Genomic DNA, 15,594 nt, shown 5'->3' with positions numbered 1-15,594 from the left:
AGTATACATCATTGATCGTGAAGGGGTTAAAATAATATATGAGTATGGGGTAAATTATAATTTTTCATAACTGCAATGAAAGTGTTTTAGTTCATACTTCGTACTTCTTTCTTCCATGGAGAAGAAACTCCATTGACCTGAATATTCTTCCTTTTGTACTTTTTCCATTGGTCTCAAACATCTCTATTTCACACCCTGCAAAACTTTGCCATTGCCCTTCCGTAAAACTGAGTTTTGCCAAAAAAACTTTTCAATTAATTAAAACAAACAATTCTGTAATAATCCCAAGAATATAAGAAACAAGCCAACAAAGCAAGATGTGTTTTATTGCCCTACCTCGTATTACGATTCTGATTTTCCTTAGTATGGAGGGACACTCAAAGATTTTTATTAATCCCCTTTTGGGCAGAGGAATAATAACAAAATAATGATGTAAAATGTTCATATTTAATTACTAAATTAATAAAGTTAAACAGTTTTCCATGAAAAAAATGTAAAGAAATGATAACAGGAAATTAGTTAAGACTTTAAATTGATAACATTATGTAAAAACCAAATGGAAAGGACAATTGCTCAATAAACAGAATTAGTCTAAGAATGATACAAAGAAACACTGGTTTTGTGCATTCCCCATGAAATGTATAGTGCATAGTAATTCCAATGGAGAACGTCTCAAGACGAGTAGAAATAAGTTTCATTATCAGCTTTGAAAAGACGCATTTACATTGGTAAATAATACATAGAAAAAGATGAACGATCGGCTTACGTACTCCTGGTCTCCAGATTGGCAAAGATTGACAAAGCTGTGTATTGCAAGTGAAAAATAGAGAGTGGTCGAAAGGTTATTTAAGATGGGCGAAAAAATCTAGTAAACAGCTATTGTGACAAAGCTGAATTTTGAAGAAGCCACAATCATACCAATCAGATAAATGAAAAATATAGACAATACAGGTATTAGTAATTTAACTGGCAACACAGTGGCATGGTTGTGCCACTATTAATTGGCCACTGTCCGATATGAGGGTGCCACTTAAACCTTACAGCATTTCAACATGGAACAGCTTATTTAACTTATACTATAACCTGGATCACTGTCAGCCTTCAAAACAAGGTGCAGTATAAGTGAATGCTAAAATTGTGTCACATTTACTTATTAATTGGCTTTATTGTGATGCAGATCCAGACCGGACCTCTTCTCCCACACTTTTCTCTTTTGTGTGTATGGATGCATGTATATATACAAGATGTTCTGCATGGTGGTATGTATGTACAGCTCGCATTATTTATAGGTACATGTACAAAAAGCAAAACAAATGCATCTATATGTCAAATAAAAACATCATCGAAGTGTATGTGGGCACTTTTGAAAAGTAATACTTATGACGAATCAAATGGAAACGGGTTAAAAATGCATGGATTCTGCATTTTAAAGAAAAAAAATATCTCTAACATTGGGAATTGGCACAGAGTTAATATTTACAATGAACAGAGGTTTTGCAGTTTACATAACATCAATACAATGCATCATCAAAGTCTTTGCTTGAAGTTTTATGTTTTTTTTTCCTTTCCCCCATTGTTTTATTGTTTTCGAAAGAGAACATTCAGATTATTATAAGTGGCCATGGAAAAAAAAAGTTTTCTTGAAGTTCTGAGTTTTCACGCCTACGTGCAACCCACACTGGAAGAAAGAGCTCCTTGTCAAAGGCAGTCATTAAACTGGAAGCAAATGCTAAGATTTGAACCTGGTAATGGCTTGGAGCAATCAGAACTTTACAGGTTGTCTCCGGGTTGGTACTGGGGTTCAGTGGCAGTGAAGTAGTCTTCCAGAAAACCTTGTAGATATTCAAAAGTTGGGCGCTCCTCTGGATCTTTTTTCCAGCAGTTCAGCATGAGCTCGTGCAGAGAATTGGGACAGTCCTGTGGACAAGGCATTCTGTAGCCACGCTCCACTTGTTCCAAAACCTCTCGATTATTCATACCTAGAGACAAGGAGGATATCAATAGATTTCACATAAAGATATTTGTACGTGTATATTTCATTTTATTTCCCCCAAGATTGTAATAGTAGGGGATGAAGTCACATATTCAACTTGAACTGTGAAGAGCCAGCACAGGGTGACGGCCCCAAATAGACCCCATGGAAATGCCAAGATAGTGGCAGGGCCAGCTCCAGGTTTTTGTGGGCCCCGGGTGAAAAAGTGTCAGTGGACCCCATCCTCACGTAGAGACACACATCTCTCGTCCAGCTCCTCCTGGGCATGTGGCTGTGCCGCGCTGATTGGTGGCCATCACTAACAGATATGGCCACACACAGAGCACACTGACACTGCTGCATATACATCACAGGAGGGGCTGGGGGCTACAGTATATAAATGACATGAGGGGCTGGGGGCATATACATTACTGGGGGGCATATATGCTATTGAGGTGCATACATATTACCGGGGGCCATAGATGTTACTGGGGTAGCATACAACTCTATGGGGCTTACACATTACTGGTGTGGGTGGCATAGAGCTCTGTGGGGCCACACATAAGACTCTGAGGTGGCAGCACATATGGCTCTGGTGGCAGCGTATACAGCTCTGGGGTGGCAGCGCATATGGCTTTGGGGTGGCAGCACATATGGCTTTGGGGTGGCAGCGAATATGGCTTTGGGGTCGCAGCACATACGGCTCTGGGGTGGCAGCACATACGGCACTGTGGTGGCAGCACATACAGCTCTGTGGTGGCAGCACATACAGCTCTTGGGGACAGAACATATGGCTCTGGGGTGGCAGCACATACGGCTCTGGGGAGGCAGCACACACGGCTCTGGGGAGGCAGCACACACGGCCCTGGGGTGGCAGCACATATGGCTCTGTAGGGTCACACATTTGACTCTGGGGTGACAACACATATGGCTCTGGGGGTCCCATATATCTCAAGACGGGGCACCTACTGCTCTGAGAGGGCCCATACAACTCAGGAGTGGGGACCTATACAGATCTTGGGGTGTGGAACATACAGCTCAGATGGAGGGGGCCTCATACAGATCAGGGGGGGTGGAGCATAGAACTCAGGTGGAGGGGGGACCCATACAGATAGAGGAGGGGGGCATATAGATTGGGAGGGTGGAACACAGCTCAGGTGGAGGGGGGCCCCATACAGTTTGGGGGGGAGAAGGGAGGTGGAACATACAGATCAGGTGGAAGGAGGCCATACGCTGTGCTCAGTGTTGTGGTTGGAGCTCTGGCTGGAGCTGCGCTGTGGCTCCTCTTCATCTGTGAGACTGGAGCACACGGTGTAGCTCTGACCATAGATGAACTTCAATACAGGAGGAGCACGGAGCATTCAGCAGTGAATGCTGTGTGCTAGTGTGAATTAAAGGGCCAGCAACCACACTATCCAGGATCCATGATAGTGCGGCTGCCAGCCCAAGCACTCCAGTCGCCGGAACTCATCCCATGTCCTGCATCACTGAAGATGGCAAGTGGGCCCCCCAGCTGTCCAGGGCACCGACATTTGCCCATGTGTGCCGAGTGCAGATGCAGGCCATGGATAATGGGCATATACAACCTATCAAATAAAGTGCAAGGTGAGGAACCAGCACAAAATAAGGACCCAGGGGGCTCTTCACATTGCGCTTTAAATTTGGTGTGATTTACCACTTTTTATATACCCACTATCTCTGCATGACCATTGGGTGAATTATATGTATATTTGTAGTATTTCTGTGGGCTTCTGTGCTACTATATACCCACTGCGCTTGTTATAGAACCGCATTGTAACTGAACACAGTGTCAACTACCGTATATGTAAAGCATTTGCATTATATTTGTGGGAATTTGAGTTACTACATATTAACTACGCTTGTTATAGGGCAGCACTGTACTGATCCAGTCATCATTCTATTTTCTCTTTGCATTCTTGGTATTTTAAATTTTTCATATCAATAAACATTTTTACTTTTAAGGCCCCGTTACACGCAACGACATCGCTAACGAGATGTCGTTGGGGTCACGGAATTCGTGACGCACATCCGGCCTCGTTAGCGACGTCGTTGCATGTGACATGTACGAACGACCGCTAACGATCACAAATACTCACCTTATCGTTGATCGTTGACATGTCGTTCTAATCCCAAATATCGTTGATGGTGCTGGATGCAGGTTGTTCGTTGTTCCTGAGGCAGCACACATCGGTACGTGTGACACCCCAGGAACGACGACCACCTTACCTGCGTCCTCTGGCAACAAGATGGGCGTCACATTCTTTCGACTGCTCTCCGCCCCTCCGCTTCTATTGGACGGCTGCCGTGTGACGTCACTGTGACGCTGCACGAACCGCCCCCTTAGAAAGGCGGCGGTTCGCCGGCCACAGCGACGTCGCTAGGCAGGTAAGTCCGTGTGACGGGGACTAACGATATTGTGCACCACGGGCAGCGATTTGCCCGTGACGCACAAACGACGGAGGCGGGTGCTTTCACGAGCGACATCGCTAGCGATGTCACTGCGTGTAAATCCCCCTTTAGTCTAAAAACTCCACACTTCCTCCTATGTTTAAGATGCAAGCTTTTGTGGAGTGGCTACCGCACTGGCCATAACCTTCAATACTCCATAGTCTAGTTTTCTAAATAGTTATATATCTATATGGATTCTGCTGGATCAGTCTGCAATAGAGTAGACTGGCTCTGATTCATGCTGTCTGTGGTCTGGGCAGCATGAATTGGCTGAAAGATTCTCTTTTTTTAAAAAAACAAAAAAAAGTGATTTTGTAATTGCATTACTTTTACCAGCATTTTTGCTTAAAGGGGTTTTCCCATGAATAAAAGTTCATTTCAAAGTTGATTTTAACCAATAGATCTTGGAATAATAATAATTTTGATAATTCAATGTTTTGGTTTTTTTTAAACACAAACTTTATTTTAGATTTTCATAATGCATACAATAACAATAAAAACAATGAGATTGTGGACCTCGGGACATACAACTAGAATTGGATGTTTTTAAGAAAATGTTCCTTTGCTGAGATAATCTTATACAACCCCTGGCAAAAATGATGGACTCACCTGGCTCTGAGGATGTTCATTCAGTTGTTTACTTTTGTTTAAAAAAAAGCAGATCACAGACATGGCACTAAACTAAAGTCATTTCAAATGGCAACTTTCTGGCTTTAAGAAACACTAAAAAAATCATGAAAACATAATGTGCTAGCCAGTAACGGTTACTTTTCAAGACCAAACTGGGGGAAAAATTATGGATTCACTCAATTCTGAGGAAAAAATTATGGAATCACCCTGTAAATGTCCATTCCCAAAACTAACACCTGCATGAAATAAGATCTGCTCGTTAGTCTGCATCTAAAAAGGAGTGATCACACCTTGGAGAACCGTTGCACCAAGTGGACTGACATGAATCATGGCTCCAACATGAGAGATGTCAATTGAAACAAAGGAGAGGATTATCAAACTCTTAAAAGAGGGTAAATCATCATGCAATATTGCAAAAGATGTTGGTTTTTCACATTCAGCTGTGTCTAAAATTTGGACCAAATACAAACAACATGGGAAGGTTGTTAAAGGCAAACATACTGGTAGACCAAGGAAGATATCAAAGCGTCAAGACAGGAGACTTAAAGCAATATGTCTCGAAAACAGGAAATGCACAACAAAATAAATGAGAAACGAATGGGAGGAAACTGGAGTCAATGTCTGTGACTGAAATGTAAGAAACCGCCTAAAGGAAATGGGATTTGTATACAGAAAAGCTAAACAATAAAAAGATGACTGCCTGAAGAGAACATGTAAATTTCTACAGTCATTGATGATATGGGGCTGCATGTCAGGTAAAGGCACTGGGGAGAGGGCTGTCATTACACCTTCAATAAATGCCCAAGTTTACATTGAAATTTTGGACACTTTTCTTATCCCATGAATTGAATGGATGTTTGGGGATGATGAAATCATTTATCAAGATAATACATCCTGACATAGAGCAAAAACTGTGGCAACAAGGAATGTTTATTCCTTGAAAGAAGACACATAAGGTCAATGACATGGCCTGCAAATAGTCCAGATCTCAATCCAATTGAAAATCTTTGGTGGAAGTTGAAGAAAATGGTCCAAGACAAGGCTCCAACCTGCAAAGCTGATCTGGCAACAGCAATCAGAGAAAGTTGGGGCCAGACTTATGAAGAGTACTGTTTGTCACTCATTAAGTCCATGCCTCAGAGACTGTAAGCTGTTATAAAAGCTAGAGGTGGTGCAACAAAATACTAGTGATGTACAGGAGTGTTTTTTTTTTGTTTATTTTTCATGATGCCATAATTTTTTCCTCAGAATTGAGTGATTCCATAATTTGTTCCCCTGTTTGGACTTGAAAAGTAACCATTACTGGCTAGCACATTATGTTTTCATGATTTTTTTTAGTGTTTCTTAAAGCCAGAAAGTTGCCATTTGAAATGACTTTAGTTTTGTGCCATGTCTGTGATCTGCTTTTTTTTAAACAAAAGTAAACAACTGAATGAACATCTTCAGAGCCAGGTGAGTCCATAATTTTTGCCAGGGGTTGTATATGTGCCCCTGCTATGTATTGTGTAATGGCTGTTTCTGACCGTACAGGGACATGGTCTAATCATACATGGGAGGGGAGGACACAAAAGGGGTATACAAATATTACAGCATGGGATCACAGCTGATTCTTTTTGTGAGGTAAAACATTTCCCTGCTTGTTTTTAAAAAATGTTTTACCTCAAAGAAAGTATAATTTGTGATAATTTGTAATCCCATGCTGTAATGTCTGTATACCCTTTTTTGCCTCCTCCCTGGCCCAGGAGATGTGGTATGTTCAGACCAAGTCCCTATACACGGCCATTACACAGCACATAGCAGGGACACATATATAAGATTATCTCAGCACAGGAACATTTTTTTTAATCACATCCAATTGTGGAACTTATTATTACAAGCTCTATTGAGTAAAATGAACTTTTTTCATGAGAAAACTCTTTAAATTTGCATTTTTTTCAGCATGTCTGCTGCAGGTCATGTGAACGCTGACATCTGTATTCTAACTTCTTTCTATGAAGTCCCCTACATGGAACTAAATCTTGTGATATGATTTGCCCTGCTTATGGGATATTACCACTTACATCTTTACAACAGGCAGTAGAAATAGGAGGAATTAGAAAGGAAGAGATAGGGTAACAGGCTTGACAAGTCACAAGCTGGGAAAACAGTGCTGTGCAGCATGGGCCCCACCCCAGATTCAGGAAGAGCTAGTTGTAAACAAACTGGTGCGTGATAGTGAATAGTGGAAGAGCAGTAAGAACAAGGTGTGGGGGGACCTATGGTGTGGGACTGGGGAGTGTTCGTGATAGTGAACAGTGGTAGAGCAGTAAGAACCAGGTGTGGGGGGACCTATGGTGTGGGACTGGGGAGTGTTCGTGATAGTGAACAGTGGTAGAGCAGTAAGAACCAGGTGTGGGGGGACCTATGGTGGGGGACTGGGGAGTGTTCGTGATAGTGAACAGTGGTAGAGCAGTAAGAACCAGGTGTGGGGGGACCTATGGTGGGGGACTGGGGAGTGTTCGTGATAGTGAACAGTGGTAGAGCAGTAAGAACCAGGTGTGGGGGGACCTATGGTGGGGGACTGGGGAGTGTTCGTGATAGTGAACAGTGGTAGAGCAGTAAGAACCAGGTGTGGGGGGACCTATGGTGTGGGACTGGGGAGTGTTCGTGATAGTGAACAGTGGTAGAGCAGTAAGAACCAGGTGTGGGGGGACCTATGGTGGGGGACTGGGGAGTGTTCGTGATAGTGAACAGTCATAGAGCAGTAAGAACCAGGTGTGGGGGGACCTATGGTGGGGGACTGGGGAGTGTTCATGATAGTGAACAGTCGTAGAGCAGTAAGAACCAGGTGTGGGGGGACCTATGGTGGGGGACTGGGGAGTGTTCGTTATAGTGAACAGTCGTAGAGTAGTAAGAACCAGGTGTGGGGGGACCTATGGTGGGGGACTGGGGAGTGTTCGTGATAGTGAACAGTGGTAGAGCAGTAAGAACCAGGTGTGGGGGGACCTATGGTGTGGGACTGGGGAGTGTTCGTGATAGTGAACAGTCATAGAGCAGTAAGAACCAGGTGTGGGGGGACCTATGGTGGGGGACTGGGGAGTGTTCGTTATAGTGAACAGTCGTAGAGTAGTAAGAACCAGGTGTGGGGGGACCTATGGTGGGGGACTGGGGAGTGTTTAGCTAATGAAATTAGGGTTTTTGAAACAGAGATGTGTCAGACAAACTCTTTAATTATATATAATTATATAAATGTATATATTAATTTCTATTGAAACTCATAATTTGGAAAATTGTGTTATTTCTCTCAGCTCAGTAGAAAGATGACAGATTAGTACACTCACCGGGATAGGGAACTCTTCCTTTAGTTACAAGCTCTGTCAGTAAAATCCCAAATGACCACACATCTGACTTGATAGTGAACCTCCCATACAGCGCTGCTTCAGGGGCTGTCCATTTTATGGGGAACTTTGCTCCTGCGAAACAAAAATCCCATTCTCATATTACGCACAGTATCTCATGTGACCACATGGACAAAACCCATACAACTACAGAAATACAATTAAGTGGCTTTCAATCACTAAGCAGCTGCCATGCACAATAATAATGCCACCATGGCTATATACAGTATTTTTTAAGGCTGATGTAATACTTACGTATTGTAAAGCACCGCTATGACTTATTCATGGCCCGTTATAAAATAATCTATCAAATAAACAATACACTTAACCTTCTATTGAAACCAATAACTGAAACGTGTGTTAAATATTTAATCACAATATTGTGCAAACGGCACAAACAGCAGCATTACAGCTGTATAAATACTATATCTGACATATTTTTATTTTTTGGGGCATTAATCTACATAAATTAAAATATAGAAACAGCGGCTTCACTCTTCTAACGGCTAAATATGTCCAAAAGAAAAATGGCTTGCATAGTAGGAGCAATGCAGGCAAATAGTGTAATATACTGTACATATGTAACATATTGTATTTCAGTAACACATTTATCGTCTGGTGATGCCTACATACACTTCAGATTGCTACAAACAGATGGCCTGACTTTAGTAAGATAGAGAAAACTTGGCCATATGGCGAGATAATAACAACGCCACAACTGTGGGCCGCACAGTTCACTGTATAATTCTCCATTCCACAGCTTAAATCCATCATATCTCCTACTTGTTAGTCTGGGCTTAGAAATATCAAATATTAATGACTCTTAAATAATCATCACGTTTCGACGTAAGCGGCGCCCTGTCAGTGATAATGCAGGATAATAACGCTAGAGTGCTCAGCAGAGAAGCAAACACCATCTGTCAGTGGCAGAAGGTGGGGACCTGAGTGTCAGACAGGACGTGTCTGAGATAATGACCACATACGGCAATTATCAGGATGAGGGACGGCCAACTGGGATGTGCTCTGCTGTATTAATAGAAGCAAAAATAATATTAATGTAGCCTTGGGAGGTAATACTACAGCAATGTCTGCTTTCTCTCTTGCACTTTCACAGTTCATAAGGAGAGGAGACAAGGAGCCTTCTAGTAAGACCGCTCACAACTGTGTTACTTGACGTGCAATCAAAGGTATCAGGCCTGCCGAGCGGCAGAGCGCAGCGGGAGGACACTTGTACGGTTCTAGACAGTTTTCCATGCATGTCATCACATCTTCATTTCTTTAACTAGTCTGACCTGACAGCTTTTGTCTCCTTCAAAGCTCTTCTAGGTGTCTTGATTACTACCTATAAGAGTGGCTGGTTGCTTAACCCTCTCATACTGGGAGACTGTTAACACATAAATTGCCAGTTTTCAATAGTTCTTCATTCCTTTATGCATTACCACATTATATAGAAGATGATAATATGATACTTGAAGTACTGCAGCTCCATTGCCCTCATTTACAAGTCTTTCCCTGTGGCTACAAAAGTCCAACTAGTTTCATGGATCAGTTCACTGTAGGGGACCCCAAGCCCTTGGCTCAAAGCTTGCTGCTGATGGGAGTGCCGCTCTCAAATGTTTTGGTGTCCACAGGACAACGATACAGTTATGCACTTGGTGGAGAAAAGAACTGTAGAATCCCTGCTCTACCATGCCCCATCTTGTAGGCCACAGGTTGCTTCAGGTCTGCTACCCACAGGATGGCGGAGGAATACACAGGACATCGTGCAGGCAGCACGATAATGTCACCACATCAATCAACCTGTGCTTGGACAATTACAAAAGCAGATTTGACAGTTACTTTTAAAGTGGGCACTCTGGAGACATTATAACTTTTTGGGGGAACACTCTGGGTGCATTAATAATTATTGGGACACATGATGTAAAATTAATTGTTTAGGGGCACTCTGGGGGCATTATTACTTTTTGGAAGAACATTATTGGTGCATTCATATTTATCAGGGCACATGATGTATCATTAATTGTTTACGGGCACTGTGGAGGCATTACTTTTTGGGGGAATACTGTGGGTACATTCATACTTATCAGGACACAAGATGTATCATTAATTGTTTAGGGGCACTTTGCGGGCATTATTACTTTTTGGGGGATTACTCTGGGTGCATTCATATTTATCAGAGCACATTATGTATCATTAATTTTTAGGGGCACTTTGGAGGCATTATTATTTTTTTTGGGGAACTCAGAACATCATTGTAAGTGTGAGCCCTAGGGAGCATTAATAACTGTTATGGCTTCACTCAGGGGACATTATTACTTTACAAAAGGTAATCAGGGCAATATTACCTGATAATGGACACTCTAAAAGGGGCACTCAATGAGTGTTATTACTTTTAAAGCTGACTTTAAAGTGGCATTACTTTAAAGGGGGCACCTAGGCTACTGCTACTTTATACGGGGGGCATCAATATTTATCAACAGGGCACTGAAGATGCAATACTAGTTTATAGAGGTGCTCTCAGGCAATACTATTTTATAAGAGGGCACTCAGTCAAAAATTGTTATTTTCTTGAAACAAAAACACACACCCCAGTATGTGACACACCACTGAAATATCTGTCTCTACATTATGTGGCTCTCAGAATACATGAAAAAAAGCAAAGGGGTGGATCATATGAGGGAGGTATCCTGTGATCGTGTAGCATGTGACTAGTAAGTATGTGTGTTGAGCTGTGTACTGCCGCACTGCCCACTTAATACCCTGTGACTGGAAGAACCTCTGTCCACAGGACGCCAGCTTGCTTTCCAGGTGACGTCAGTTACCGTCCACGTAGCTAAATGAGGTATGGTCCAGGTATACCTGGCGTGTGGTCCAGGAACATCCTACGATCGTGGGACCGCACAGCGTATGTGTGATTGGCTTACATCGCAGGATTGAGGGCCGAGGGGGCGGTGCATCATGCAGTGAGCTTTCTTATGGAGATATGGGTTATATTGGATGGTTTTACCTGTCTATTATGGGATGGTTACCCCCTCTTTTGATTTTTAGAGTATTTAGTTCACAGCTTTTGGCTAGTCCGCTCTCTTTAGCAATCTGGTGCATACCTCATAGGCACCAGCTTTTAGGCCCTTTGGAGACGATTGAGTGCCAGTTTTCCCCTGATGAACCCATGTTGTGGGTGAAATGCGTCGGGAGGATGTGTGGGCAGAGGAGGGGCATTCACAAATTATGGATAGATGCGGTTTGCCTTTGTAAGGGCAGGAGCTGTGTGGGTTTAGGGTGACTTTTTCATCACCTCATGGATCAATATGCCCACTGACAGCACCACCCGACGACGTTGCGTTGACTACAGACAGCACCCATCTGCTTTTGGGTGAGAAGGTTCCATGTCCATTGTCTTGTTGTGAATATGATAATGGGGTATAGTGATTGTTTGACAGGATCACTATCCTTATGGTTGAGACTCATTAACCCTGATTCTTGTGTCCTGAGATATTCTTCTTGCATGCAGGCGCTTATGTACTGAGGTGATCATTGTCACTTTTGTTTTTCCAGGACAACGGGTGGTTACTATATGCCGTATATTGTATTTTGGAACCAGACCTCTGTTGTTGATATATAATTCTTTGGTCCTGAATGAACACATCTTCAGGGGACACCTTTTTTATGGCTTTCATCCTTATATTGGATGTCTTTGCTTCATTGTGTTTGTTATACTTTTATGTGTGCATATTAAAAGTTATGTGTTAATAATTATACTCATCTAGTGCTATATATTATGTTAGTAATTGTCTGAGGCAGGAATTGTTTTGTCCGAGGGATTTGTAAGTTGATTCCTTTGCTAATTCTACATTTCTTAGCTGACGGACATGTACACCAATGAAATGCACCAAATAATAGTATATTACTTTTCAAAATTGGAAAGGTAGAGGTAAAATGTGTCAAAATCACCAAATCTGTTGGTGGCACTGACATGTTTCAGAACTTCCGCTCAATAATCCTGTTGAAGAACACTGTGAGCCACTTTTCAGAATAAAATTGCTCTACCAACAGTTTATATCTGTACTGCAACTGTAGATAACATATGGGTAAGGTGTAGTACCTCTGTGCTATCAAATTTTTATTAACCATTATCATCCACAGCTGCTGCAAAATCTATAGGAGGTGTTATGCTGAATGCTGACCACCTACCTGAATATTTTCTCATAGCAGCTAATGATTCCTTGCAACTCAAGGAAATTATCAGGCACAACAGGAAATGTGTTAAGATATTTTGTCTTCATTGTACCATGGCAAATTAAATTAAAAATAATCTAGTTTCTCATCTCAGGCACACACCCAGGTAGGGGGGCAATATATGAAATAATTCAATTACTCAATCATGCAGCCAGAATTAGCCTGTGTGTGGCTAGCTTCAGTGCAAATATGTACTTTACTCATGCTGTCCATGCTGATCTGTTCTGTTCATTTTCTATTCCCTTCACAAGTGAGATGAAAGAAAATCCTCTTACCTTGCCTCGCTGTGTATTCATTGTCTTCAATTAATCGAGCCAGACCGAAATCTGCAATTTTGCAAATTAGACCATTTCCAACCAAAATATTTGCAGACCGCAAGTCTCTGTGTATGTAGTTCATGCGCTCAATATATGCCATCCCAGCAGCAACCTACCAAATGAAGAAATGGTATTAACAAATGATACATTATTGATGACTTTCCATGGCATTAGCACAGCATTTGTGAAGAAGGAAAGGTTTACCTGAGCAGCCATGTCAACTAAGTTTGGCAATTTCAAGGCTCGTCCTTCGCCATCTTTGAGAAACTCTAGCAGGCTCCCTGCATGAAAAAAAGTATTATTGTATTCATACAGGCCTAGTAACAGGAGGAGGCAAGAATCCAAATATATTATATATTGTAAGGTGCTGACGATAATAATAATAATGGAATGAATTGTTATGGATTTGTTTAGGTAGATTTTTCATTTTTACCTAAATATGCATATGGTTGCAGACTATCTGCCTCTTGTGCCCTGAGGATCTCTCTCCTGCCTCGGGCAGTGACACTAATGCGGGCGTCACACGGTACGATCTATCGTGCGATCGCACAAGCGATCGTACCCACCCCCGTCGTTTGTGCGTCACGGGCAAATCGCTGCCCGTGTCGCACAAAGTCGTTAAAGTTTAACCGCCGTCACATGTACTTACCTGCTGAGCGACCTCGCTGTGGGCGGCGAACATCCTCTTCCTGAAGTGGGAGGGACGTTCGGCGTCACAGCGATGTCACACAGCAGCCGCCCAATAGAAGCGGAGGGGCGGAGATGAACGGGACGTAAACATCCCGCCCACCTCCTTCCGCATAGTCGGCGGGTGCCACGGGACACAGGTAAGCTGTGTTCATTATTCCCGGGGTGTCACATGGAGCGATGTGTGCTGCCCCGGGTACGATGAACAACCAGCTGAAAGAAAAATAAACGATTTTTTAAAAATGAGCGACATGTCACAGATAAACGATTTGCACACGATTTGCAAACGTTTTGCGTCGCTTGTAGGTGTCACAGGGGACAACATCGCAAACGATGCCGGATGTGCGTCACAAAAACCGAGACCCCAACGATGCATCGCACGATAGATCGTCTCGTGTGACGCCCGCATTAAGCTTCTTTTGACTGTGATGGTTCAAAACGATCATGGACGGCGCCTGCCAGCAATTCTCCTTCCGGTGCTGTCACATCAACAGAGCAACGCCTTCTTTTTCCACTCTGCTCTATAGATGGGGTATCACTGCCGTCTACATGCTGATTGTCATGCTTAACTTTGGGAAGCCAGCTGTCAATCAGCATGACATTGGCAGAGATACCCGTCGACAGAGCAGAGCAAAAGAGCAGAAGTTGCTCTGTCCATGTGATATCACTGGAAGCAGAAGAATCGCTGGCAGAAGTAGTCCGTGACTGCTTTTTGAACCGGTACAAATCGTCACAGGGCAGAACAGACATGTTGTTAGCAACTACCTGCCTGTAAGTTCTTGGCACATTAGGAAAAACACTTAAGTCCAAAATAACCACTTTAAATATATGCCAACTGTATACTAAATCTAGAATTTATCAAAAATAGATTTTCAGGGTTTAGGAGGGAGTGAACAAACACCTGCAATATCTATAATTACATATTTGAAGAAAACCACAGTGATTTTATCCGATAATAATCTTCACAAAAAGTCACAAATTTGCTATAAAACGGTCAAATTTTGTATTGCTTTGCCTAATAACAAGAAAAATGAGAGGTGTTTAAGGGGGTAGGGGCAAAACTATGGAGCAAATAACAAGTGCAGATTAGTTTTTCTGGAGTATTGACAATTATCAGTTAAGCCAAACTTATTTAGATAGTGAGGCACTCTCCCCTTCCATACCACAACCCCGCTGCCCTCCCCACTTCTTTTTTGCTCTCTCTTCCAGGGGCGTGTTCTCCCCTATGCGTCTAGTCCCCGCATGCTCTCCTCTCTTTTGTTCTACGTCTTCTTTCTTGCTTTCCTTGACTTTGAAAACATGTAAAATTATTGGGAATCTTGTGCCTTTAGTCTGCATAAGGTACGACTTAATGCTTTACAGGACATTATTAGTTGATTGTACTGTCTGTTATGTTATGCACTACTGTTGGTGCAATTGGGCCTTTAGGCCTGGGTATCAGTACCCTATGTATGTTTTGGTTCCGGTTAAATAAAGAATTAAAAAAAATTAAAATGCACTGTACTTCACCAGTCTTAGTAAATTTAACACACAACTCCCTAAAAAAAGTTTGGATGAAAAGTATTAAGGCCCCGTTACACGCAACGACATCGCTAACGAGGTATCGCTGGGGTCACGGAATTCGTGACGCACATCCGGCGTCGTTAGAGACGTCGTTGCGTGTGACACCTACGAGCGACCGCTAACGAAAAGCAGCAGAAATTGTTGATTGTTGACACGTCGTTCCTTTCCCAAATATCGTTGCTCGTTAAGGACACAGGTTGTTCGTCGTTCCTGAGGCAGCACACATCGCTATGTGTGACACGTCAGGAACGATGAACAACAGCGTTCCTGCGTCCTCTGGCAACGAGGTGGGAGTGATGTTAATGCGGCTGCTCTCCGCCCCTCCGCTTCTATTGGTGCGCCG

The 15,594-nt window shown here is 42.7% G+C and overlaps 1 protein-coding gene across 2 annotated transcripts in view; it reads right to left on the bottom strand.

Moving 5' to 3' along the window:
• Positions 1 to 428: 428 nt before the first annotated feature.
• The window catches only part of FYN (FYN proto-oncogene, Src family tyrosine kinase), a 256,607-nt gene continuing 241,441 nt past the window's right edge, over positions 429 to 15,594 (bottom strand). For both annotated transcript variants that reach the window (XM_075340043.1, XM_075340042.1), the window contains exons 11-14: positions 13,206 to 13,282; positions 12,960 to 13,113; positions 8,392 to 8,523; positions 429 to 1,979 (exon numbers count right to left, since the gene is read on the bottom strand). In XM_075340043.1, coding sequence (XP_075196158.1) covers positions 1,771 to 1,979; positions 8,392 to 8,523; positions 12,960 to 13,113; positions 13,206 to 13,282 — 572 coding nt within the window. In that variant the 3' untranslated portion in view covers positions 429 to 1,770. The remainder of the gene's footprint in view (positions 1,980 to 8,391; positions 8,524 to 12,959; positions 13,114 to 13,205; positions 13,283 to 15,594) is intronic.

This window comes from Anomaloglossus baeobatrachus, chromosome 3, assembly GCF_048569485.1.
Source record: "Anomaloglossus baeobatrachus isolate aAnoBae1 chromosome 3, aAnoBae1.hap1, whole genome shotgun sequence".
NCBI classification, from domain to species: Eukaryota; Metazoa; Chordata; class Amphibia; order Anura; family Aromobatidae; genus Anomaloglossus; species Anomaloglossus baeobatrachus.
This window is presented reverse-complemented; position numbering and strand designations above follow the sequence as displayed.